This window comes from Athene cunicularia (genome assembly GCF_003259725.1).
Source record: "Athene cunicularia isolate RWA chromosome 2 unlocalized genomic scaffold, athCun1 chr2_part1, whole genome shotgun sequence".
In the NCBI taxonomy this organism is placed as follows: domain Eukaryota; kingdom Metazoa; phylum Chordata; class Aves; order Strigiformes; family Strigidae; genus Athene; species Athene cunicularia.
The window spans coordinates 74,012,571-74,036,571 of record NW_020799095.1 but is presented as its reverse complement, the minus strand read 5'-3'; the positions used below and the strand labels follow the sequence as shown (position 1 = coordinate 74,036,571).

The window sequence follows — 24,001 nt, the reverse complement described above, 5'->3', positions numbered from 1 at the left end:
TGTGGGGCGCGGGGGGGTGTTGGGTTCCGCGCGCTGTCCGCTCCAACCTACCCGCGGGTCGTCGTGGGTCTAAAACAACAACGCGTGACATTTTCACGTCAGGTGCGCGTTGGAGGGGTTGCTATTTGTTGTTGTTGAGTTTGGTTTTAAAAAAAAATATATGAATTTAAACGTTGGAGACTGGCTTCTATTCCCATCGGACAGTCTGAGGTAAAGGGGGATCAGAAATGAGCACGTGATTCGGGAAGACTTGGGGCGACGGGCTCGCACCCCTGCTGATCTGCTCTCCAGGTGCTCGTAGCTCTCAGTATTAGGAGTCTCTGAAGTCGCTGGCAAGGGGCCTTTTAGACTGAAGATATCATGCCCTACCAGGCTGCCTTTCTGCTTTGGCGGTTGCTGGCCCAGCTCTCATTTTTGCACTGCTCTCATATTAACCAGCTGGTTTGCTTTTTGGAGGAGCTGTACAATTGTATTCGCCTTATACTTGAATTTTCTGCAGCGGAGAAAGAACCAGGTTTCTGTGGTATTTAGTGAGTGTTAAGCTAGTGTGGTGCTAACTGCTCTCTTGCTAATATGTGCAAGTACAATTATTCCCCCTTCCATCCTTTGGCCTACTCTACTTTCTGTAAGTGATGAAACAAAGAGGTAATTTGTGTGAAGAAATGACCCGGTTTGGTTCTAAGGCTCTGAAAACTTCTCTGTAGTCACTGGCGTTTGCTCCTTTAAGCGTTTTATTTCTTACTGCTTGACAAATAATTTAATTAGGAATCGATGGGGACACCGTACAGTAAGAGGAAGAGCTGCCAGTTTGCGTATCTGTACAAAATACTGCTAGGTGAAGGGTGTTAGAATTGATTTTCAGGGGCAAAACCAGCATTAAAGTGCTGGTTGGCATAGTAAATATAAGTGCTTTTATGGACACATATCTGCATTTGAATTTAGAGTTCTGAAAAAAAAATATTTAATTTTTGTATTTCAAAGGAGTTTTTGCCACTGGGATGTAATTTTTTAACATTTTGTTTAACATTTTGGACCAGGTTGTCTGACTAGATGGTGTGGTTTACCCATTCAGCATCAGGACTTTCTGTCCAGCTTGTTTCTTAGATACAGCTTCCAGGTTAAATCCTACCTACCAAGCATATAGCAACAAACATGAAAGGGTTTTTCAGTAATCTCTGCAGTTTTTCTTGAGCTTAATGCATGAAAACTATTGGCCTTGCATGATTACCCAGGCAAATAAGTTTGAAATTTCAGAAATGCCTCCTGACCTAGTGCAGCTGAATCATGGGAGTCACGGTGCCAAACTTCACTGGGGAGATGAGTATGGTTATAATTTAGTTGTTTTGAAAACACAAGGGAGTAACTAGTACTCAGAAGTCAGAAGGTCGTATAATTGCGCTGTTTCATTACACTTCCATAACTAAATTTATGAGTGTAATTAGGGTTGCATAACGTTTACCTGAAGGAGTTTCTTAATTCTCTCTTGGTTTAGGCTTTGAAACTGGTTGGGTTTTTTTTTTTTTAATTACTGTTAGGCCACCTTAGTTCTATTCTAATGATGTTTTTATTCAGGCATTCTGACTTCTAAAGGAGTTATAATACTCTTTAAAATCAAACACTAATCTGAGTTGCTGGCTGACATCTGACTCTGAATTCGATTCAGGATCTGTTTTCTGCTTTGAGGGAATTTGCAAAAGCACGGTGGACGCATGGCATCCTTTCTGCACTACTGGGTTGATAACAGCTGGTGTGATGCCAGCATGTATCAGGAATGGGGAGTTGTGCCCATGTGCTCTGTTGCTGGGATTCATGGCATGGCAAACACCAGTTCTTCTGTGCATGGTTGTAGCACTGGGGATCAGACACAACGATGTTGTGCCTTCCAGAAAGATAGAGGAATAGCAATTTATTAATTGTCAGTGTTTCATGATCAAAAACTGTCAGGACTCTCTACTTCAGCCACAGCAATGTAAAAGTAAATGGCAGTTTCAAGAGCAGACTTTGTAGCTAGGGATCTTGCACCAACTTCTGAGGTACTAGAGAGAGTTTAGTTTTTATATTACAAAATTTGGTTTGATAGAAAGTTTGTTTTTTTTCCAGCAGATTATAACTCATGGTTGTTGCTTGATCATATAAAACCATGTCAAAGTTTTGCCCCAGCATAAATGAGGAAAAAAAGGAGATAAAGGTCATACTGTCCAATTTTTGAGAAGGCTCCAGTGAAGGCAAACCTGTAAAATACTCTAAAACTGCTGCAGGCTACTTCATGAATTTTCTGAGAAATTATTAAGTCAGCAGCTTTTAGCTTCTTTTCAGCCTTATTCTGTCTATGTAGCTTCTTCTCATTTTTTCACTGCAGAGGAGCAATACTGTACATTTTTTTCATCCTCAAGATCCAGGCCCCCATGCTGGGATTTCTCTGTAGCCTGTGTGGAGGTGCTGGAAGATCCCAACAGAGAAAGGAGGTGTGCCTCTGTCTCCTGTCCCTGTGTCACCGGCAGGGACAGATGCCACACCATGTACCCACGCAGAGGGATGTGACTAGCAGAGCAACTTGTGCTGCCCAGACATTTCTTTCAACAAACATTTCTCTGAGGAGAAGGCTGTGAAACGAGCAGAGGAGTTGTGATGTCTTACATGAGCTACATCACATTAATATGGAGGGCTAAAATTACAGGACGATGTGGCTGTATATGCTCAGTCTTTAGTCCTGTTACTAGCTCTGCACGTGGTCTTGGTCAAGATGCCGTCTCATATTTGTCATTCATAATACATTGCCAAGATTTTCCAGATTTTTTGACTGCTCAGCACTAAGTTTCCAGGGTGAGGTGGTCATATTGGGTAAACGGTGCTATAGAAGTGGAAACGTGTACCTTAGCATCAAACTGGTGCCTTGATATGATGTGGTGTGTGTGGGGCTCTGACTGTTGTCAAGTCTGCCCTAGCATCTGTGCAGTGAACAAGCATCATGGCAAGGTGCTTGGTACTGCCTGCAGGTCAGCAGCCACCGGGAAAGTGCCAACAGGTTTTTAATTGCTGAGTTTGTGCAAAATCAGTCTTTCTGCAAACTTAAATATTTGGTTTAGGTCTGTCTGTGTGACAAAGAGACATCCTGCTGGTTTCCCCCAGTTTTGCACTGAGTGCAGCTCCATGCCATGCATGTGCCTGCTGTGTTTGTCTGGGAGAGACCTGCAGACGTGTTTGCTGTCCTTCAGTTCTGGTTTCATTTCATGTCACTTCACTTCCTGCACACAAATTTCAGCTGTGACATGTGACATGTGTGCCAAAGGCTGAGACCTTAAAAATAGAGGATTTCATATCATTGTAGATCTTTAAAAATGACCCAAAGGCTGAGACCTTAAAAATAGAGGATTTCATATCATTGTAGATCTTTAAAAATGACCCTGCCAGGTTCCAAGGTCCAGTACTCTGTATTTAATTTTCTTAGTTTACAAGTGAAAGTTAAGTTGTGCCTCTGTCAAGTGCCAGTCTCTCAAGAAGAGCTCGATATGCAGGGTCACACTTAACCATATTTTTCAGGGCTGCATAATTTCTATTTTATGTAGACCTTGCCATGTAACTGTCTAGATTTTAGGCAGTTCATGCAAATAGAGAGGCGTCAGGGACCTGTGGTCTCTTGGTCCCCGAGACCAGTGTCTGGAGCACTTCACTTGAAGATTCTTTTGGCATCCAAATGTCTGTAACAATACTGAATGTGCATTAGCAATAATAATCATGTGTTTTTACAAGCAGAGAGCTTCCACATAGAATATTCTGTGTTCTTAAATCACATTTTTATGAAAAGTTTGTACTAGCTATGACTTTGGTATTCTACTGAGTGATAGTAACTAAAATTTAAGTTATCTTGATGCAGTAAATTTTACCTTTGAACGTGCCTTTTTTGCTTAAGATTTTAGGCAAGAAGTGCCTGATAATGCACTCTCAAGAAAAAAAGCAGAGGACTCCTGTGTGCATCAGCTAATTAAGAAATGCCATTTTGAAACTGTTAGCCTTTAAAAGGTAGAGAGCAGAGTTTAAACACTCGGGCTTTATTCTGCAGAATGCAGAATTTATGCTCTTAGTATGGAAGCAGCTGAAGTTTTGAATTTCATCATGCTAGACATTGAGAGGCAAGACCAGTTTCTGGCATTTGTAAGATATCAAAGCAATTGCTCTGAATGCTTTCTGTTGCCTTTCCCTTCTGCTTCAGGTCTGTCTTGGAAAGAGGAAGAGAGACAAGTAGAAGTCCCAAACAAACAACTAACACAGATGGAATAACCTCTGCACATACGTAGTGGGAAAGCACAGGCTTTGTGATCTGATGCACCACCAGGAGATGTGAATTATTTGTGATTATTAATCCACATGAAAAATACACAATGCTGCATGGCCTGCACGCAGAGGCTGGTACACGTTTGGAGAGGCTATGCTCTGAAGACAGACATAAAATCTGTGTTGTGAGGTGTCCTGGTTCAGCTAGGATAGGGTTAAGTTTCCTCAGCAGAGAGGGGGAAGGGATCTCCAGCCGGGTTATTCATACCATGCTGATGTCAGGTCCCAGGTCGAAACTTTCCTTTGTGGCTTTTTTCAGGGGAAACACACGGCAGGCTGTCTGTATCCACTGCAGTATTTCTCTGTATATCTTTTGTCTTGTTTACTGTTATTACTGTTTATTGTTGTTATTACTGCTATTGCTGTTGTTCAGATTGTTTATTACACTATTGTATTAAATTTCTCCTTATTTCAACCCCGGGGTTTGTGCCCTACTCGGTCCGAGGGTGGGGGAGGCACAATGGCAATGTGGTCTCCGGTCCCGGCAGGGCCTAAACCACCACATGAGGGTACAGCAGTCAGACCCTGTATGGAGATGGGAATGATGAACTACATGGATACAACAGGGTCAAAGCGGGGTGGCTTTCAGAGCAGGGTCTTTACCTGATGGCAGATATAAGCACTGCCTGTAATAATTAACAGGTGTGACTGATACGGCTTAGACAGTGAACAAGCTCAGATGAGTAGTTTTTGTTTGTCATGGGTTACTTGATGCTGCTGTTTTCCCAGCTATCACTTGGGATAACTGTTTATCAGGTAGAAACTTAAAATTCCTTGGACTGTCCTTCAGAGTGTGCCTGACAAGTTGACTGGCGTTTCTTGCTGCTTTGTCCTGTGGGCTACAGCACTTCAGCAAAGGATGCTCAAGGAGTCAAACCGCTGTTTAGGAATGAGCCAGTGGGTGACCACCAAGGGGCTGGGGAGTCACCTGGGGCCATCCAGGGGGTGTTTAGTCCCAGGAGCACTGCTGGTAGACTCCAATAAGCAGCTTGTTTTTCTCTGTGCTGCTCGCACTGAGATCTGTCCCATGTGAGTTTCTGTTGACAGTCCCTCTTCCTCTTTCCAGGTGTCTTTTACCCCTCTGCATGTTGCATTTAGGGGGCTTCTCTGCATCCCTCCTCCAGTGCCAACCTGGTGACCACTGCTGCAGGTCGTGCTGGAGTTACAGAGCCCACCAGCCCCTTCCTTTGGGGCGATGGGCTTGAGAAGGTCCTGCTCTTCAGGGGTGGCAGTGACCCTGGTGCCTGCGCTGCCGGGGTTTGGGCGTGCACACAGGCAGGGCTGGGGACTCTTCATTCCGGAGAGCCTCGAGGAGGGGACAGCCGCTGTGGCAGCCTGCCGGACCTCTGCCTGCAGAGACCTGGAGGGATGCTGCCTGTGGTACCACCCAGCCTCCTTACACCTAATGACTGCACATCCTTGGAGGATTGGGCTGTAGGTACAAGTCTTGTGCTGTCTAGCAAGCAAGGTTTCAGAAAAGGAGGAGGAAAATAATTCTTACTGCAAAGTAAGAATTCAACCTTTTTTCCTTGTAACCGGAGCTTCACTTATTTAATGACAAATCAACAGAAAACCCCAACATATTTATACCACTTAGCCTAGCATAAGAAGATGTTCAGGGGGAAAATACTTGTGTGGATTCAGCACAGACAAAAAAAACCAAAACCAAAACAAAAAAACCCGCATTTTGTGAGTTGTGTTTGCAAATAGATAGACCAGAAACAAACGTGGGTGGCACTGGGGATGACTCAACATGCCACTCAGCAGCAGGCATTAATAAGAATCCTTAGAGTGGGCTTCCTTCAAATAATAGGTGTAGTACATTTACGTAAATTCTGTTTGAAGTGTACAGGTTTGAATAGTAGTTCCGAATGAAGATGGATTTTTTTCCCACTTGAAAAAAAAATCATCACAGCAGAAATTTCAGAGACTCCTTCTCTAAAAGGAGGTTATTTTATTTTTTCATTATTTTTTATTCGTACTTAGGAATAAGAGATCTAAAGAGATACTTGGATTTTTATGGCATGAAATGCTTTTCACATATTACTTGGGACTGTAAATTCTCTGAAGGCTTCTCATGTTTTTTCTTTTAATGTAAATGGAAGTGTTGCTGAGCTTTAATCATCTGCAGGTCCTGGATGAAGCACCCCGTGCTTTAAAAAGGAAGCTGAATTATACAGGAGATCAAGAACTGAACTTTCCTTTTGTTCTTGAAGGGATTTGGAGGGAGGGAAAGGGTATATTTTAGATAATCACACAGTAGGTAAGAACGTATTATGCTTGTTACTACAGAGCAGGAATAAGCAAGTGTCACAACTGGATAGATACGTTAAGAGCAGAAGTTTGGGTTCTATTGACGATCAGGGAGTCCAGAGAAGGCTGCCAGCCTTTCAACTCTATTTTTCCTGAAAGATCTTTGCAGAAAAAGGACAAGGGCTGAAGAGAGCACTTGGGACTCCTGTGCAGGACAGCTGTGTAAATCAAGCCTTTCTTGCAAGTGATGATCGTCAGTGCTGCTGAAACTATTCTGTTTTCTAGGTAATTGCATGATTCTAGTTGCCGTTTGGTGCTGGGATCCTCTTTTGTTATTTTTTTGAATAGAAGTTGAGATCTGATCAGCTGATATGGTTGAACTTTTGATAAGTCACTGATGATTAGCATCTTTGCCTGTAAATAATTCTCTTTTTCTTCTTATACCAAGTAGAGATCCTCATTTCTAGTTGTTATGTTAGAGCAGGTGAAGAAGGTTTTTTTTTTAACAAGTTGATATTGCTTTGCTCTGTAAAGGAAGGGTTTGCTAATGAAAGAGTTACCGAATTAAGCAGTGCTTCCACCTGTCTTGGTGTGTGTTTGATCTGTTTTCAGTAGTTTTTCATTTTTCTGGTGTGGCACTGATAATAAATGGGGAAGTAAAAGAGACTGTAATTACTTGGCACTACTTAAAAAGGCATGTTTCTTCTTCGCTGTTGTGGGCTGTAATTTGTTGTAGGTATTGAATTTGTGTAATTAATAGCTTTTTGTCTGGGTCTCCCTCTTTGCTCAGTCAGGTGAGGTGTATGTGCACATGTGTGCATGTGCATAGTGCTGATGCCTGTTCTATAAGGATAAATTTACTTGTTTTCCCTTAAAAGCGGGACTTAGCCTGTTAACATACCTCGGTACTGATACTACGGAGCCTGGGAAAAAGTGAGGCACACACTGAGTGCAGGCAGGCTTGGACCTCAAGTCTCTCACTTGAGGGCTCTGTCTTCCTAGTTCTGGATCCAAAAGAGGAAAGAGAAGGAGGGGTATGGGTGGGCAGCAGAAGGGTTGGAACAGAGTGATCCAAAACTCTGCCTCCCTCTTTGAAGGCGGAGATATCTGCTTTTCAAGATCTAGGGACATAATCTTGTGTGATGGGAGTGTGAAACTTGACCACTTTATGGTAACAAGGACTATGTCCTGCTTTCAGTACCAAAAAGGCTGTGAAGAGGAATGTCCTGAAAAGAAGTCACACAGTCAGCTTTTAATTTTGAAAGACACTCTGTTATATTCTTGATGGCCTTGTTACAGGGAGGGAGGAAAACAGTAAGACAGTGAATGTGCCATCAGACACGCTGGAATATTGGATAGTGCTTCAGCACTGCGTACAGTGCTGCCTGCTAGTTCCCAAGCTGATCTCTTACATTTTGCATTTCATGTTACGCATTTTTAAGGTGGTAGCCTCCAAAATGTGATGGAGTCAAATGTGGAGCTAATCCTTTAGAGACTCATTCTTGAGTTACTTGTGAAAGAAGCAGATGTTGCAGATGTCTCTTACTCATCTTTTTTTTTTCTGACCTTTTTTATTGTGGGGTTTTGGTTTTTTTTCTTATGTGTGTGTCTCTTGCTGACTTTGTGGGGTGGTAAAAGCTGAAGGTTTGACACTAGCAGGAAGTTGATGTGGCATGAAAACACAGCGTAATACTTGCACTGTAAGATAAACACTGCTATCAGCTCCTATTTCAGCACTGTTCAACCTCTGTTCATCTGAATTTCTGCTCAGAGCTGTGTTAGAAGTCCCAGGGCTCTGTTGTCTGCGGTGGGGGAAGAGTCAGGCCTCCTTGTCCCTCACAGTGATGCTTGCAGTCTTCAAAAAGGTGTGTCGCAGCGTGGACAGATTATCACTGTCTCCTGAGGAACAGGATGAATTGTGTCCATAAGTCAGGGAATGGATTGGCTTTAAAAATCTGTGGGTTTATTTTATTCCCTCCACCAGTGTGTTATTAATTTAATTGCTCTTCAGTTTCTGAAGAATTTTGGAGGGGGCAGGGAGGGGGTGGAAAGATATATTTAAAGTGCCCTCGTCTTTAATTCGTGTCTTGTTCGTAATGGATTTTTACCAGCAGCACTTTGCAATCCAACTGCCATTTCTAAATGTCATTTACTTGAATAAAAAAATGTAATTATGTTTCTAAGTGTGACATAAGCACTGAAAGTAGTAACTGAATCATAAAGTGCTGTTTGAACAGCAGCTTTCCCATGACAGGAGAGAAAGTTTATGAAGTGCAGGGTATGCTGTAATACAAGCGTAGCAAAAGTACTCAAAATCACTTGTTTGCAGGTTTTCCCATCTCCCATTAAGCTTTTTATTAGGGAAATATCTACTTATAAATCCCCCATATTAAATAAAAGCAGGTGAACAATATTCGGTTATCTCATGTCCCCTGACATCGATTTGTGGTTTTGATTGAAATCAGTAAGCCAATGCTTCCCAGCTCTCCTTGAAGAATAGTTGTTCACACACCTGTTAACCATATGCCTTGGAAGGGGGTTTGTTGAACTTCAGTAGGTTTCTTTCAGGATTAATACCATCAAAAGTTTTTTCAGAAGACTGCTTGATTCAACTTAAAGGCTGATGAAGACCTCTCATCTTTTTGCCTTGTATTTCACATGTATTTCTGGTACTCCATCAAGCAAAGTATGTCATTTTAACAGATGGACCAGCTCTCACTTTTTACAGTCCCAGTTTGTTCAATTCAAAAGAGTGACCGTACACTTGGTTTAAGTAATGAAATGAAAATCTGCTGCATCTTCCTTTTGATACTATATGTTTAAATTGCTGTTAATGAATTTCATTTGAATCATCACTGGTTTTCATTCAAAAGCATGACAGTGTAAATCCAAAATACCCACTGATCCATGGGCTGAACAACATTTCTAAACCTTCAGGCTTCATTCTAGTTAGCAGAAGGTTCAGTTATTTACAGTCCACTGAGGTATTTTCGATGCTGATGCCTTTATCCTGAAGAAGAGAGAGAAAAAATTGCAGTGGCTTGATTCTGCCAGGACTGTCATCTGTTACTAATTCTGAGTTGTTGTTCTGTAGGTGGAAATTTGGGTGCTTACTGAGAACGTGCCTGTTGGTGTCCATCAGTAGTAACTGTGTGTGTGTGTGTGCTGTAAGTGGGAATGTCATGGTGTTTCCACGAGCTGTGCCATTTTCAAACCTTACAGCTGATGGTTTGCTGTCTGTTACTTGACATCAGTAATAAACGTTTCCTGCAGCTTCAGATTTTTGGTCTTTTTAGTTGTGCATGAACACGTGTCTTTTCCCTACTTGGCGTGTACAGGCATCACCCCTGGTCATGCCAGGTACACACAGGTTAGTGTGGCCCATGAGTAGAAGCTGACAGAAGACCTGTTCGTCATCAGGTTTTGTGTAAATGGGAACTAGCACCCCAGAAGCTTCTCCAATTACCTCTTTAAAGTTTATTAACACCTTTTCATTTACAGGTCTTAACCTGTTCATGGGAGAGATGAGGTCTGGGTCTTGCCTCTGCACAACTTGCTTATGACATCCTGTAATAAAACTTCTTCAAACAACAGAATATTGGGAGAGGCCAAGTATCAGCAATGCTCTGTATATATGCAGCAGTGCTTGTAAAAATGTATGCATAGCTGTTTATCTCGTAGCCACAGTTGGAATTCATATGTAACTCTTCAACTGGATAGTGGTCCACAGTGCATGGGCTTAACTTCCTTGGAAAATTTAAGCCCCTCTTAAATTTCCTGTTAAGCCAGGAGGGGCAGAAGTTCAGCTGACATAAAACTGTGCTGAATGTGTAATTCCCTTTGTGGACTCTCTGGACAAGAGTGATTTCAGCCTTCTCTGGGGATACCTTTATAAAAAGTTGAGTTCTTTTAAAGTTTTGTACTAAATCAATAAGTAAGTTAATAATAGAGCAGCTGTTGATCATAAACTCTGGGAATTTCCTATACTCAAATTTCAGCCAGAGGATAAGTTTCTCACTTAGGGAGCAGATATTGCCTTTGTCAACTATTCAGTCTCCAGACCTCTCTCAATTCTAGGTTTTCTTATCAACAAAAGACAACCAAAACCTTCCCTAATCCTGCCTGTAATGCCAAGAGAGCGACAGAAATGTGTCCTGGTTTAGGTCTGTGAAGAACGATGAGAGCGCACCCCCTTTGTGATGATCTTTTGAACTTTCTACCAAATCCCCAGGGAGGAGAAAGCCAGAGTTTTAAATTGACCCTAGACTTAACCAAATGGAGGCAGGAACATTCCTTTTATTCCCTAGGCAGTCCTATGATGCTTAGTCAGCTGATATTGCCTTATATGGCCCATTTGTAGTCTACAACTCCCAGGAACCCCTGGTCTTTAAAACCTTGACTTAGTGACAAAGTAATGGTGATACAGGTGTCTGGATCAGTACATCCTGAAGAAAAAAAAAATTGTTATTGGATAGCTGCTTTGATATCAGTCTTCCTGTGACTCCATTGTAACTATATATCTAGCCTTCATTGTGTGGAGGAAAGCTTGGAAATGTGAACCATATGCACTCAAAACCGTAGAAACTTGAAAAACTAAATATATTAAGGATATATATTAAGTATATAAAAATATACTTGCCTTTCACATTTTGTGTTTTGTGTTTTATTTGGACTGGCATGGTACTTGGATGATTTTTCTTTTTGTAAGAAAACAAATAGAAACAAGCATTGCAAAACAGTGACAAAATTTTTTCCTCTCTGTTTTTATCCCTATTTTAGGAAGGCATGAGGTGCGGTCCTGGGCAACAGCCACCAAGCAGTCTTTGTGTCTCATGTGGCAAAAAGTGAAAGTGCAGCTAATGCTAAGCATGTCTTTCCTTGTTGCTGTTTCTTGGTATTGCAGAAGGCTATACAGCTTTTTAGCACAGCTACTGAAACGGTAGGTTTTTATTATGCAGACTTTAATCTTCATGCTGTTGCTTATTTCAGTAAATATTGACCTTTGACAACTCCCCTTTGACACCTGTTTTATCATTTGGATTTCAGGTGGAGCAACTACCTTCAAAGAAAACTCATAAGTAATCTTTCTGTTGTTATACTGTATTCCTTAACCCCCCCCACCACTGCTACCCTTTAGAGGCAGAACAGCAGAAGGTAACTAATCTGTGTATTAATTTTGATTTAGGGAATCTCAGTGTGCTAACAGAAGTTGATCTACTTGGTTACAGTGCGAGAGAATGGAAAGGAGAAACAAAGCATGCCAAACACATGAGGGAGGTAAGAGTTAAATTTTAATCTCTGCATGAGGACAGGCAGAAGATATACCTGGGAAGGGAAGAGCACTCCCAGTGCATGCAGCTGCTGGCAGCTACCAGAGCCAGCTGGCCAAATGGAAAGTGAAGGGGACAGCATGAACATGGGTCTAAATAAAGACTAGACTAGAGCAGGCAAAAATGTAGATTAGGTTTTAGTCGTGCATCTTCTCCGAATTCCCCCTGTAGCACCACCAACCCACGCAGCGGCTTTTAACAGGATCATCTCCAGTGCTACAGCCCAAATAACGTGGTCATAGGTGCTGTCACTTTTGCAGCCTTCTGATTTAAGGTAAAAAAACTCTCATTCCAGGGAGGAATGAAACACCACACCCATTTCTCTTCCAAGCTCTGAAGGTCCATGTGACAGCAGCCGGTACTTGGTGGCCCGCAGCAGTTGCAGAGGCCGCCTGGCCAGCCGGCTGCAGCTGGGGGCAGGCAGGGCAGGAGCTCACATCTGACCTGTGCCGGGTTAGGAGGTGCTCAGTGGGCGAGGAGCCGGTGTGCTGGGTGGTGGCCATCCCCTGCCTTCATGCAGCATCCATCTGCTCCACCTCTGCTCCCCTGGCCACCTGGCGCTGCCATGGCACTCCCTGGCCCAGGCTCTTCTGCGCTGCCATTCTGCCCTGTGCCAGGCACAGTGAGCAGGGCACACACAGGTTAACTATGCTTGGTAGTTCCTGCTGCCCTGTACCACACATAGCTAGGACTAAGAAGCTACTAATCTTACAGTTAATGTCCTTGTCATCCTCAGCATCCCAGTCAGCTGCTGAGGGGTGGCTGGGGACAGCCCTGGGCTGCATGGGGAGGTGGCAGTCTCCACTGCTTGTGGGCCTCAGCACTGCTCTTTTCCAAGTCTTTTTTTTTTTTTTAATTCTGTGGCTTTTATTCCTTTCCATGTAAGTTTTTTTTGTGTTTTACTTTTTTTTTCTTTTCTTTTTCCCTCCTCTTGTATCTTTGAGCTGCTAGCTGTGACCATCTTAATAATTATACTTCTCCCTGGATTTTTATTTCTCTTACCTTACATCCATTTACCTGAAACAGTTTCACACAGCTTAGTATGTTTTCTTCATAACTGTAAATCAAAGTGACAGAGTTGTGCTGCACCAAACCAGGCTTTGGATCACAGATAGCTGAACTCCTAAGCCTAGGATCTTCTCAATTCGTGGTTCATTATTGCTAGATACACTGTTTTCTGTCGGCTTACTGACATATTTTTCAGTTGTGTACACTGTGTGTATGTGCTTACACCTGATAGGCAGAAACAGCAGCTGCACTTCCTATAAAAGATGTATGTTATTGCTGATGCAACAGGCTGTTGCAGCTATACCTTTGTAGCCATTAATGGAGGCAGCATGGCCGGGGACATGGTGGGAGCAGCAGTGCATGCTGAAGGGCCCTGACCAGTGCTTGAAGTTGGAGTAGCACTATGGTATCCTAACGTGACAGGGATGGGCCTCCAGCAGTGACACGTGTTTTATGGCTTCCTGTTCCAGCTGTGTTAAGACTTAGTCACCAAGTTAGGCTCAAAGACCGTGGGCTGGATCTTTACTTTTCCCGTAAAACTTGTAGCTAATGTAGCTATACTGATGGTAGAGTAGTAGTATCTGTGAAAGCAACCTTAGGCTCAAATCCAGTCAATCAGCTAACTAACTGTGACATTATATCCTAGTGTCCTCATGGTGTGGCATTTCAGACCAGCACAGGACAAATGTAGCATCAAGTCCATATTTTTGATTATTTGATAATGCTGGGAACACTATCCATGATATGCAAGAGAGATCAAAAAGGCAGAGGTGGCAGGAGATGCAGTAGTAATGAGAGACACCAGCTAGCCATCTGCACTGGCAACATCTGTGGGTTTGAACTTCAAAGTGGTGCCAGTGTTTCATGGATCACCTTTTCAGGGAGCCGTTAGGAAAGGAAGCAGCCCTTGACTTGGTCCCAAGTAGTGCACAGAATCTGCCTCAAAACACGGTTTTCTAATTCCTGTTGTTGCTCTCTGGAACAGGAGATGGCACATAATTGTATTCAACATCCTTGCAAGAACAACAAAGCAAAAAAATTATTACAATTGCATCCACTTTCAGAAAGGGAAACTACATTAAAAAAAAAGGAAGTATGTTAAAAAGAAACTAAAAGCTAAGAGAGTTTAATATTTACACTCAGTGTATTTGACATATAGCTTTAGGTCATGGTATTTGAATCACAGAACAAATGCATGCCAAGAAGGACTTAAGAAAAGGTAAAAGGAAGCTGATAAGACTAAACAGCAGCATAAAGGAGTTATGAGAAAAAAAGATTGTTTTCAGAAACATGGAATTGTGTCCAAATGATGAACAGAGAAAGGATCCAACTTTTCCACATTATATGCAGAAACACAGCAATGCCGAAAGTACCCAGAGCAACACACAACAAGACCAAAAAGGTGGCAAAAATTCTAATAAATTTGCAAACACAGACTGGTCAAGAAGCCTGTCAACAAGCCTATCAGAAAATCCACAAGCCTTCTAGATGGTCAGAGCTGAAAAGGAAACTCCTTTATCTAGAGCAGCCAGTGGATGGCTGGTTATACCAGGTAGAAGTTATCACAGTAAGGAGCACATTTGAGGATGAGGTCTCATGAGATCCTGAACCAGCCTAACCTGCTTGCTGTCCCCAAAAAGAACAGTCCCTTGTTTGTCTTTTCTTTCACTCTTTCTCACCTCATTCTAGTTAAGCAGTCCCTCTCCCTCTTTTCTGCTGGCTCTTAAGTCTTCTGTTGGATGTGGTTCACCAGGATGGTGAGCTGATAGAGCACCTAGGTCATCCTGATGGAACATTCTCTGAGCCAACCAAGCTTGCTGAAGGAACAGGAAGCTTCCCCAGCAGGATTAATTCAGTAGGCTTACTATCACACCCAGTGCAAAGTAAGAGTAAGGGAGAACGTGCAGCCAAGAAGTGTTGTTGGGATGAGGTGAGGAAGCAACTGAGATGAAAGAGGACCAGGAATTGAGACCATCTTCCTCCCCCCTTCAGGAAGCAAACTGTAAGACTGATGCAGCAGCCTCTGGAACTCTAGAGTCCTCTTTCTAATTATCTGCCAGTTTATTGTTCTGAATTGTCTCAACAAGGGCTCAGATGAGAGCCAGAGGTAATGCAGAGGAAATACAGGGAGTGTGTAGCTGGAAGAAGGGCCATCTGCTTCAGCACAGAGCTGCCAGATCTGCTCAGCCTCAGGTCACCATCACACAATGGATTCAGGTCAGTGTAAGGAGATGTTTTTGACAAAAGAGTTTTCTCCAGACGCCTGTTCGTACCCTTTTGCTGCTCCATCTCCTGTGTCAGCACAAGCTGTGAAGTGGTTGAGGTTAAAGCTGTTATGGCAAAGAAGTCTTTGCTGACCTGCTCTGATTTGGTTGATCATGCAAATGTTTACGCTAGCAACAGTGCTGATACAGCAGCCAAGTCACTGGGTTTGGAGAGAGTGCAGAATGACTCTTCAGGGGCAGTGCCAGTTTAAGGAGTTTACAAAAACCATGGTGTTGGAACATTTTTGTGTATATAAAACTTAAAAATATACTTTCTCATTCCCCTAGCTCCCTCTTATAAATAGTTTGGAATTGTACTCCAATCAACATGGGTTTTGTCTAAAATTTAAAATTTTTATTGCTTTTTTTTTTTTTATAGGCATATGAAGAATTATTTTGGAGCTGCCATATCAAATACCTGCGACAAGTCAGGAGGGACAACTATTGTGTACTAAGAGCAGTGCTTTTTCAGATATTCAGCCAAGGCATTCCTTTTCCATCATGGATGAAGGAGAGAGATATATTGAAGGTAAAATTAATTTCCTAAACAAACATGATTCAGGTAACATTGTACTACAGAAGGAAGCTTTGTTCGATGTCAAAACTGACATGTCTGTTATGGAAGTAGAGGAGAATTTAAAGAGAAGTTTTTCATACACTTTGAACTACACTTCATTGAAAAATTGTCCCTGATCTAAGCATACCAATGTGAATATGAGTCTAAATGGTAAAAAAAAAAAAAAAAAACACAAAAAAAAAAAACCACCCAAAAAGTGGAGGGATAGCTGTTACTGCTGTCCTGCTAGATGTCATTCCCTTAACACAGAAGGATATCTGAATCCTCCTCATCCATACCCATTTGAAGCCAAATGGCTCACTTGGGAGCTGCTGAGCATGTTGCTGGAGCAGCAGGAATCCTGCCCTGGGCTCCAGGAGCTGTAGCAGGAGACAGAAGCAAGGAGGTGGGCAGCTATAGCTGCTACCTTTGTGGGGGCTGTGCAAACTGGAAGGTGTCTGTAATCCTAAATACCTCACTGAATTTGTATGTATTCAGCTTTGCCAGAGATTGGGTTATATATTTTGCTGGCCTTGTTTTTAAAGTTTTAAAAGTTAAAGATTTGGCAGTCAAAGGGAGCCTCTTTCTTAACATTTGAGTTGTTCTGAGGCCCATTTTTTTTGTTGTTTGAACTGTACAACTTAGAGGACAGGACCACATTGTAAATTGTGTGTAGATGAGTTTATATAACTTTATGTTCTACTTCTTGTTATGGTTGTGATTAGCTTTTTTTTTCTTTTTACCCCCCAGCTCCCTGAAAAGCTTTTGTATTCTCAAGGTTGCAACTGGATTCAGCAGTACAGTTTTGGGCCAGAAAGATACACAGGTCCCAATGCCTTTGGCAAATTGCGCAAATGCATGGAGACATTAAAGACAAATGTGAGTACTTAGGAAATGGTTGGGAGGAATAAAAGCACTGAGACATGGGTTGAGACAGAGATAGGGAACTGCATCTGGTTACGTGTTTCCATGGCAGTCGGCTTTCCTCCCAGGTTCAGAGAGTTGAGCTGTTGGGAATCACCTATCCTGCAGGTGAATCCAGCTTTCAGATATCCACTAGGCTAAGTACTCAGGGTGCCCCTGGAAGTTAGGGAGGTCATCCTCCCCACAGCTGTTACTGTGTGGCTAGTTGCCCTTGCTGTCAAGGGGCTCCTGCAGTATCTCATAATTTCAATTAAAAATACAACATGTTCTATGAGATCCTCATGGATTCCCTCCCCAGATGGGAGAGAACAAACAAACAGTGCATTTTCTTCTCAAACTGTTGTCTTTCCTTTGCTCCCATCTCCATGAAATGTTTTATTTATCCAGTTTTACTATAATTTCTCTCTGTAAGCCGAGGCACTTGATTCCAAAGACCTGTCAGCCTCACTTGCCCCCTCTGCTCCACATAGCCAGATCCCCAACCATGAGTATAACTCTTACTTACACATTTAAAACTTGGAGAGCTGTAGTAGCCCCAAAGCCTTCTGAAACAGATAAAAGAAATTGGCCTGATAAGACCTTGTCCCTTTCTTGAGCTCTTCTGGGGTTTCCACATGTTTGCGGTTGCGTGAGCTCTGGACTGTTCCTGTTTGCTTTGCTACAGTCTCTCCCTAGCACACCACCACCCTCTTCTCCCCATCTTCCTCCTGCCTGGAAGTTGCTCTGCATGCTCTCCTGTGTCACAGCCATCAAGCAAATACTGGTATTTGCTGGACTCCAGTGTTCTGGCCAATTAGGTTGAAACACTTCCCTGAAGGCATCCATTATCCAGTATATCAGACCTTAAACTGTCATTTTTAATTCTACAGTATACCATGGTTCCAGGTTGTCTTACCACAGCCACAACAGCTTTTTTTAGTGGTACACGGTTAAGTTAGTTCCTTCTATACAGCCCTGTGTATATGAGCCACAATTCTGTAGTTTTAAATGCTACTGTTATTATTATCAGAGTAATTGTTGCCTAAAGAAAAACAATAAACCATAAATAGACTTATTTAGCTCTAGAAACAAAGCATTAGTAATAAAAAGAGGGAATTAAAGTAGAGATCTGGTCTTTGTCCCTTGCCTGCACCCTTGCTGTGCTGCAGTGACAACTGCCTGTCTTCTTGAGATGTGCCTGGTGGTTCTTGTGTGCAGTTCTCATTTTGTTCTAGGCACTCTTTGCATTTGCCAGTGTTAGGTTGTTTTGACTTTTTTTTTTTAACTTGTTGTAGTTCTTTTGATATTGGTCCCTTAGTATGAAGTATTTAAACTGGATGTTTGTACAGAAAAAAGTTTCAAGTCAGCACAGTGAACAAATCCATACAATTAAGAGGTTGTTGCAGAGCAGCTGTATGATCCATTATGCTGTTATCAGGCATAAGGCCTAGCTTCCAACTTAATTTTATTTTTCTGAAGATGCTCTTTGGCCAGTGACATGGATTTTTGCCTATTTTCACTAACAGGGTTTTCTGCTGCCTTTCCCAGCTCCATTGTCAGTCAACTTGTGGACTGCTGCCTGCACATGTTGTTGTGCCTGGGCTGTGTTGGTTAATAGGTGCTTTACACTTAGGATGGGCTTTTCACTTATGTAGTAGAGGTCCTCTAGCAATGGTACATTAGTGATTCATCTGCTTGGTCACATTTTTAACCAGTAAGGAAAGTCTTCATGAATGCCTGAGGAGATGGTAGGATCTGTTTCTCAATTTAGTATTTATGGGTAAGTTAGATGTATTGTTTTTTCAGTTGCAATTCACAGTTTATGGCCACTTCAACATATAATTAATACAAGCTCAGAATTAACTGAAATTCATTTGAATCCCAGTCATTGAGCATCATCTCTTACTGTGGTCCCGAAACCCCCCTCAGTTCCAGATGACTTTTTAGCCACTGTGTTCAGGACTGGGTGCTTTAAGCTTTCTTATTTGCTGCCCAGTCTATCATGGTCTCCTGGACAGCCCATTTCTGGGTGTGAGCACTGCCTTTCGAACCTTCTAGAGCAACAGAGAGCTCAGAAGTTCTCGTTATCAGCTGTGAGCAAAAAAAAGACATTCCTACCCTGTTCATGTCCCATGTATGTCTTTGTCTCGTCCCTTCTTGTGCAGCCACCTTACCTTGACTTCATGAAGCAGAACACATTAAATACACACAGATGTGTACAGTTCATAGTACCATTATGGCTTTCCAGTTTGCATAGGTTCCTTTTAATTGACACACTTCCGAATTGGGCTCAGCATCTAAAGAATTCAGGCTAGGGCAACTTTAATGTAAAGGGTGCTATAGAGGAAAATCACTGAATTTTGGAAGCTGGAGTCATCACTTAATCTAACTTTTGCTTATGGCTTAGTGTGTGTGTCTGATGCACCCACACAGATTTCCTGTAACTTTCTGAGGCCCTTTTTGTGGTTACACTCCTTTCAGGCTCTTTAACTGACGGCGATACCTGGATTTTCTACAGTGGCAGTGGGTGGCATTTGTATAGGGGAATTACATTTGCTTTCTCATACACTGTCATTAACATCAAGATGCTTGGAGCTCTCTGTAGCAAATAGGTTCAGCTGGTTAAATGGGAACTGAAATGTGTAAGGCTTCAAATTTCACTGCAGTTCTGAAAGAGCCACCTGCTTATTTGCACCACTGTTTGGCCACAATAATGGTATGGTCTAGGCTGGCAGTTGTTCCTGTTTTGAAATCTTTCATATTAAATAGAATTCTTAATAATTTGATTAATATTCTTCTGTATGCTTTCCAGTGGACTGAAATAAGTGCTACTAAAAATCATGAAGAAAGAGGAAACCTGTGTAATACACTCTTTTCTGATGAGAGCAAGGAGCACAAACTATATGAGGCCATAAAATTCATCATGCTTTATGAAGTTGTCGAAGCCTATGAGCAGATAAAGAACAGGGAAGAAGCCACACATAACCTTTTTAGCCTTCTCCTTGCTCGTGATTCTTCATCTGACCCTTTGAGTTTCATGATGAATCGTCTGAACTCCATAGGTGACTCTATTTGTCTAGACCAGGTAATGATGCGAATGAAAAAAAAAATCACAAAACTGACTCCATCTCTGATGTGATTAGGTGAATGTATCATACATCATCAGTGACAGCTGGCCCAATTTTTTTCTTTGGGGAATGGGGAAGTGGACTGAGGGTAGTCATTTATCTTCCAGGAAAAAAACTGTAATAGAATAAAATGGGGTGGACAGTTTTTTTGCTGGGCCAGAAATAAATGCTGCAAGCTATCAATGAAATACATAGTTTAGCATAATGATACCTTTGATATATAAAATAAATTTAGATTATGCAGATTTGAGCTGTTGCTTCACTTTTCCCATCTGTTCCACCATGCCAAACCCTCTATCATCTTTCTATTTTTTCTCCTCTCTTTGGTTTCTATTAGATCTCAGGTCTGTTAAGAGCAGCTCGTGAGAACTCTTAACTGTTCACCTTTATATATTAAGGTGTTTTTTTTCAATTTTCTATTTAATGAGGAGTTAAGTACTGACATGTAACTTCCACACTGCCACTCTGAAACTAGTGTCACTTTGCAATGGGTGAAATTATTTCTTATAATCAATTTCAGTTATCAAGTCAACTGTTACATGTTGCAGTCATCTTTAGGAGCAGTTTGATTATAACTAGACAAGTTCTGCTCTGTCTGGCTGTGCCCAAGGATATGAGCTTTTTCCAAAGCATTTTTTCAGATGAAGCAATCCTTTGCACAAAGCGTCAATGAAGATGCCAGTCTTCAAGTTTCATATACACGAAGTACAAGGAAATGTATTCCTTTTATTGTTATCTTTCCCTCATGTAGCAAGTGATCGCAAGGTGGCAGGCTTCCCATTTTTCAAGTTGGACTATCTTTTAATAATAGATAGTCCCTTCTTGCTCCCCACTAAGCTGTATGAGCTGGCTTTGGGAGCAGGTTATGTATTGTGTCAGGTGAAAGAGGGATGTTTCTGAAGTGTCGGGCATTAACCAGAATATCCTCTACATGCAAAAGAGCAGTGGAAGGACTGTTGGAACATTGAGAATACCCTCAAACTTTTAATTTTCTGATTCCACTTACAAAAGGGCCCCTTCTAGTCTACTGTTTTGAAGCTAGATGACTTGCCTTAACTTGGATTAACTTTGGTTTAGTTTTCTAAGTCTAGAAATAAATATCTTACAGACTTCTTTCATCTTTAGGTTGAACTGTTTCTTCTTGGATACTTACTTGAAGTAAAGATAAGAGTTTACAGACTGCATAGGTTTAATACTGAGGAATTTCAAGTAAACTATCCAGAAGAATACCGAAGGGAATGGAATGAGATTTCTCTCCTGACCGAGGATGACCGCTACTATCACATCCCCCTTTTCAGAACGTGAAGGACCAGTGACTTTCTTCCTTTGTATAATATAGCAAGTGACCGGTTCCAGTGAGTTAGGTTTCTAATCGGCAGCAGTAAGATTTTGAGAATGCTTGTTAATGATTACAAAATGATTTATGGGTTTATTGTGTAAATATTTTGCTTTCCCATTGCAGCTCAATTCACCATCAGTCAGCCATATATTGCTATACTGTCTGGGGGGGAAAAATGTCATATTTGAGGGTTGTCAGACAGAATAGGTTGGACTGCATGACAAAGGCAAAGGTAATGCTGGGTTTTCTATTGCTAGCCTAAGGGTTTCCTCTGACATCTCTGGATGGGTTAAATGCAAGTTTCTACAGAAATTGCTGCATTTCTCTCCCCTGTCTCTAGCTAGGGAGGAGGAGGCAACTCCTGGGGTCCTACAGTTTATACTCCAGGCTGTTAAACTTGCACTGACTTGGGGCTAACTGGGATGAGAGGATGTAAACTGGGGCCTCTGCATAGCTGCTTCAAATCCCACTTGTCTTCCCCTGTTACTAGAACTCTTCCCTCTAGGGATGGGCAGAGCAAGCAGCTGCAAGCTGTGTACTTCAGACATGAAATTAAGCTGTCTGCACTCAGTGCTGCTATCTGAAGGTGAAGAAGTGTTACACAGCAGGGGAAAAAAAAACAAAACACGCACACAGACACAAGAATACTGTGCCAGATTAATAGAAGATCTGCTTTATAACTGAGGGAGGTACTTTTTCAAAGCTAAAAAGGGTAGTATTAATTAATAATAACATGCAATAGAGTGAGATGCAGTAGCTGCCTGTGTTTTTTGTCAACTTGTATAAGGGCTGATTTCAACATTACCTACCAAGATTTCCTTTGCAGTTCATCTGAGAAAGCTGTGCACAGAATACAGTCACAAACACTGCATGTTCAGAAAATATTAATTTTCTATGCATTATGTGAATTCAGCAGTGTGTGTACATGTTTTATCTTCTGAGTATATAGTAATCTCATTGCATAAGATTTCTATCTTTAGTTTAGACCTCAATTTTTGAAGAATTCTGTTCAGGACAACTAAATGAGATTTACCTTATTATGTGGAATGTTTTGCCCAGTTCTGTTTGCTAAATGAATCAATTGTATTTTGATTATTTCAAAAATTAAGGGACCTTAATTTGAAGAAATTTTAAAATGATACAGCAGATCTAGCAAAATACTTGTGAAAAGCTTACAATCCCATAGGCATACGGTTGCACTGAAGAAAGTGGGATTTAATAAGAAACAAAGCCTCTCCTTTCCTTATTCTAGAGATACAGGGACAGGCAGGTTTCTTTTTTTAATTCCTACAGGAGAAAATACAAGCCAGTAACAAAAATGTGAACAGGGCCAGCAGGAGCTAAAGCAGTTGCTTGAGGTAACTATGTGGTAAGGCTTGGAGTTAACAGAGAGTGCTTGGTTCCTTTGTGTAAAGGAAGGCAATTTTAACCCTTGCAGTCCTTTTTTTTGTATGTACATGTATATATATTTATAAACACAAACACCAGAGTTCTGTATTGTAACAGTTTTGTTTCTTGAAAGTTTTTCTGAGTTCAGTTTTGTTCAATAATTTGTAGCTTTTAACGACGAAGGCTTGATAACCTATAATAATTTCATCTCACCAGAACCTGCTTATCAGATACTTTATTTATTGAAAAGAAACTTTTTTCTCTGAATGAAATAATGTGCTTAGTTTAGATTTGGTTCTGCTCTGCATGGGGAAATGTTATAATGCTTGAAAGTAAGGTATTGCTATTTATTTAGCATCAACAGTAACATTTACAGCCATCAATAAACTTGTCTATATTTTATTATTGTTTTGGTACAAGCAGACATACTAAAAAAAGAGTGTATTTTTGTAGCAGGCTTTTTAATGGTTGGCTTATTATTTATGGTTAGGAATACAAAAACATTACACCTGAAAGCGTATAATTGTCAAAATGTATGTTTTTGTAATCTTGAGCTTATTAATAGCAGGGGATTAATAAAGATCTAACACAGACAGTGGAATTTATCTTGCCAATTTGGATGTTTGCATCTGAACTACGTCACCTTGGGCTCTCTGCCTTGTCAGTGGAAGGCAGTGGCATGCAGTCAGTCAGAGGAGCGGGTCTCTACAAGGGTCTGGTTCCCCTCATTGACTGTAGTGGGAGCTGGCAGTGATTAGTATAAATCTCTGTGCTCTAAACGTTCGAAGTTAGGTGAGATTAATTTTGTCTCAAGCATACAGAACGGACATGCTGAAACAGATCTGCTGGCTTATCAGATGTCAGAGCCAAATCACAACAGGAACCAAAAATGGAATATGAAGAAAGAGGTGAGGATAATTGCAAGTCTTAGAGATAAATGCAGAGAGAACTCTACATAGGATCTTAAGAAACACTGAGACAGGTTTGGGGCTGCACTGAGTTTTAATCAGGTTCTCTGATAATATATTTTATATGTATAAACAAAAAAAATCTATTTTTTACATATAAAGAAATATATGTATGAAAATATGTATGTGTATATATATAAAAGAAAGATACATAAAAAAGAAAATCATCCTGAATAAAGTGCATCTGGAACTCACTGGTACTATGGAAGTGACAGGTGTTGCAGCAAGCAGTGGCACAGACAAGTTTGCTGTACAAATTCAGCAGCACACAGTCAATATCAATTTTTTTTTTTAATCCAGTGTTAAAGGCAGCTGAAGTTTCAAGTCAAGATGTGTTGATTATTTATTACTCCTAGTTTAGCAAGAAAAAGAAAATATACTGAGACCTCAGCAGTAGGTTTGGATTTTTCCCCAAACTTGAAAATGTGTTAAGAATATAGCAGAGTGGCTGAAGAAATTTATATTTCAGTATAATGGAGAAAAAAGGTGTTGGTTTTGAATGTCATCTATTTTTAAAATTGCATCTCAAAA

The 24,001-nt window shown here is 41.3% G+C and overlaps 1 protein-coding gene across 3 annotated transcripts in view; it reads left to right on the top strand.

Moving 5' to 3' along the window:
- The window catches only part of OTULINL (OTU deubiquitinase with linear linkage specificity like), a 26,342-nt gene extending 4,566 nt beyond the window's left edge, over positions 1-21,776 (top strand). The window contains exons 1-8 of one of the 3 annotated variants that reach the window (XM_026843445.1): positions 9,941-10,012; positions 11,365-11,524; positions 11,632-11,663; positions 11,771-11,862; positions 15,567-15,716; positions 16,494-16,622; positions 19,459-19,731; positions 20,900-21,776. In XM_026843445.1, the coding sequence (XP_026699246.1) occupies positions 11,418-11,524; positions 11,632-11,663; positions 11,771-11,862; positions 15,567-15,716; positions 16,494-16,622; positions 19,459-19,731; positions 20,900-21,079 (963 nt within the window). In that variant the 5' untranslated portion in view covers positions 9,941-10,012; positions 11,365-11,417 and the 3' untranslated portion in view covers positions 21,080-21,776. Of the gene's footprint in view, positions 1-9,940; positions 10,013-10,382; positions 10,484-11,364; positions 11,525-11,631; positions 11,664-11,770; positions 11,863-15,566; positions 15,717-16,493; positions 16,623-19,458; positions 19,732-20,899 lie in introns of those variants that run through there. The other 2 variants (XM_026843444.1, XM_026843443.1) reach the window with 2 other exon arrangements.
- The last annotated feature ends 2,225 nt before the right edge of the window (positions 21,777-24,001 follow it).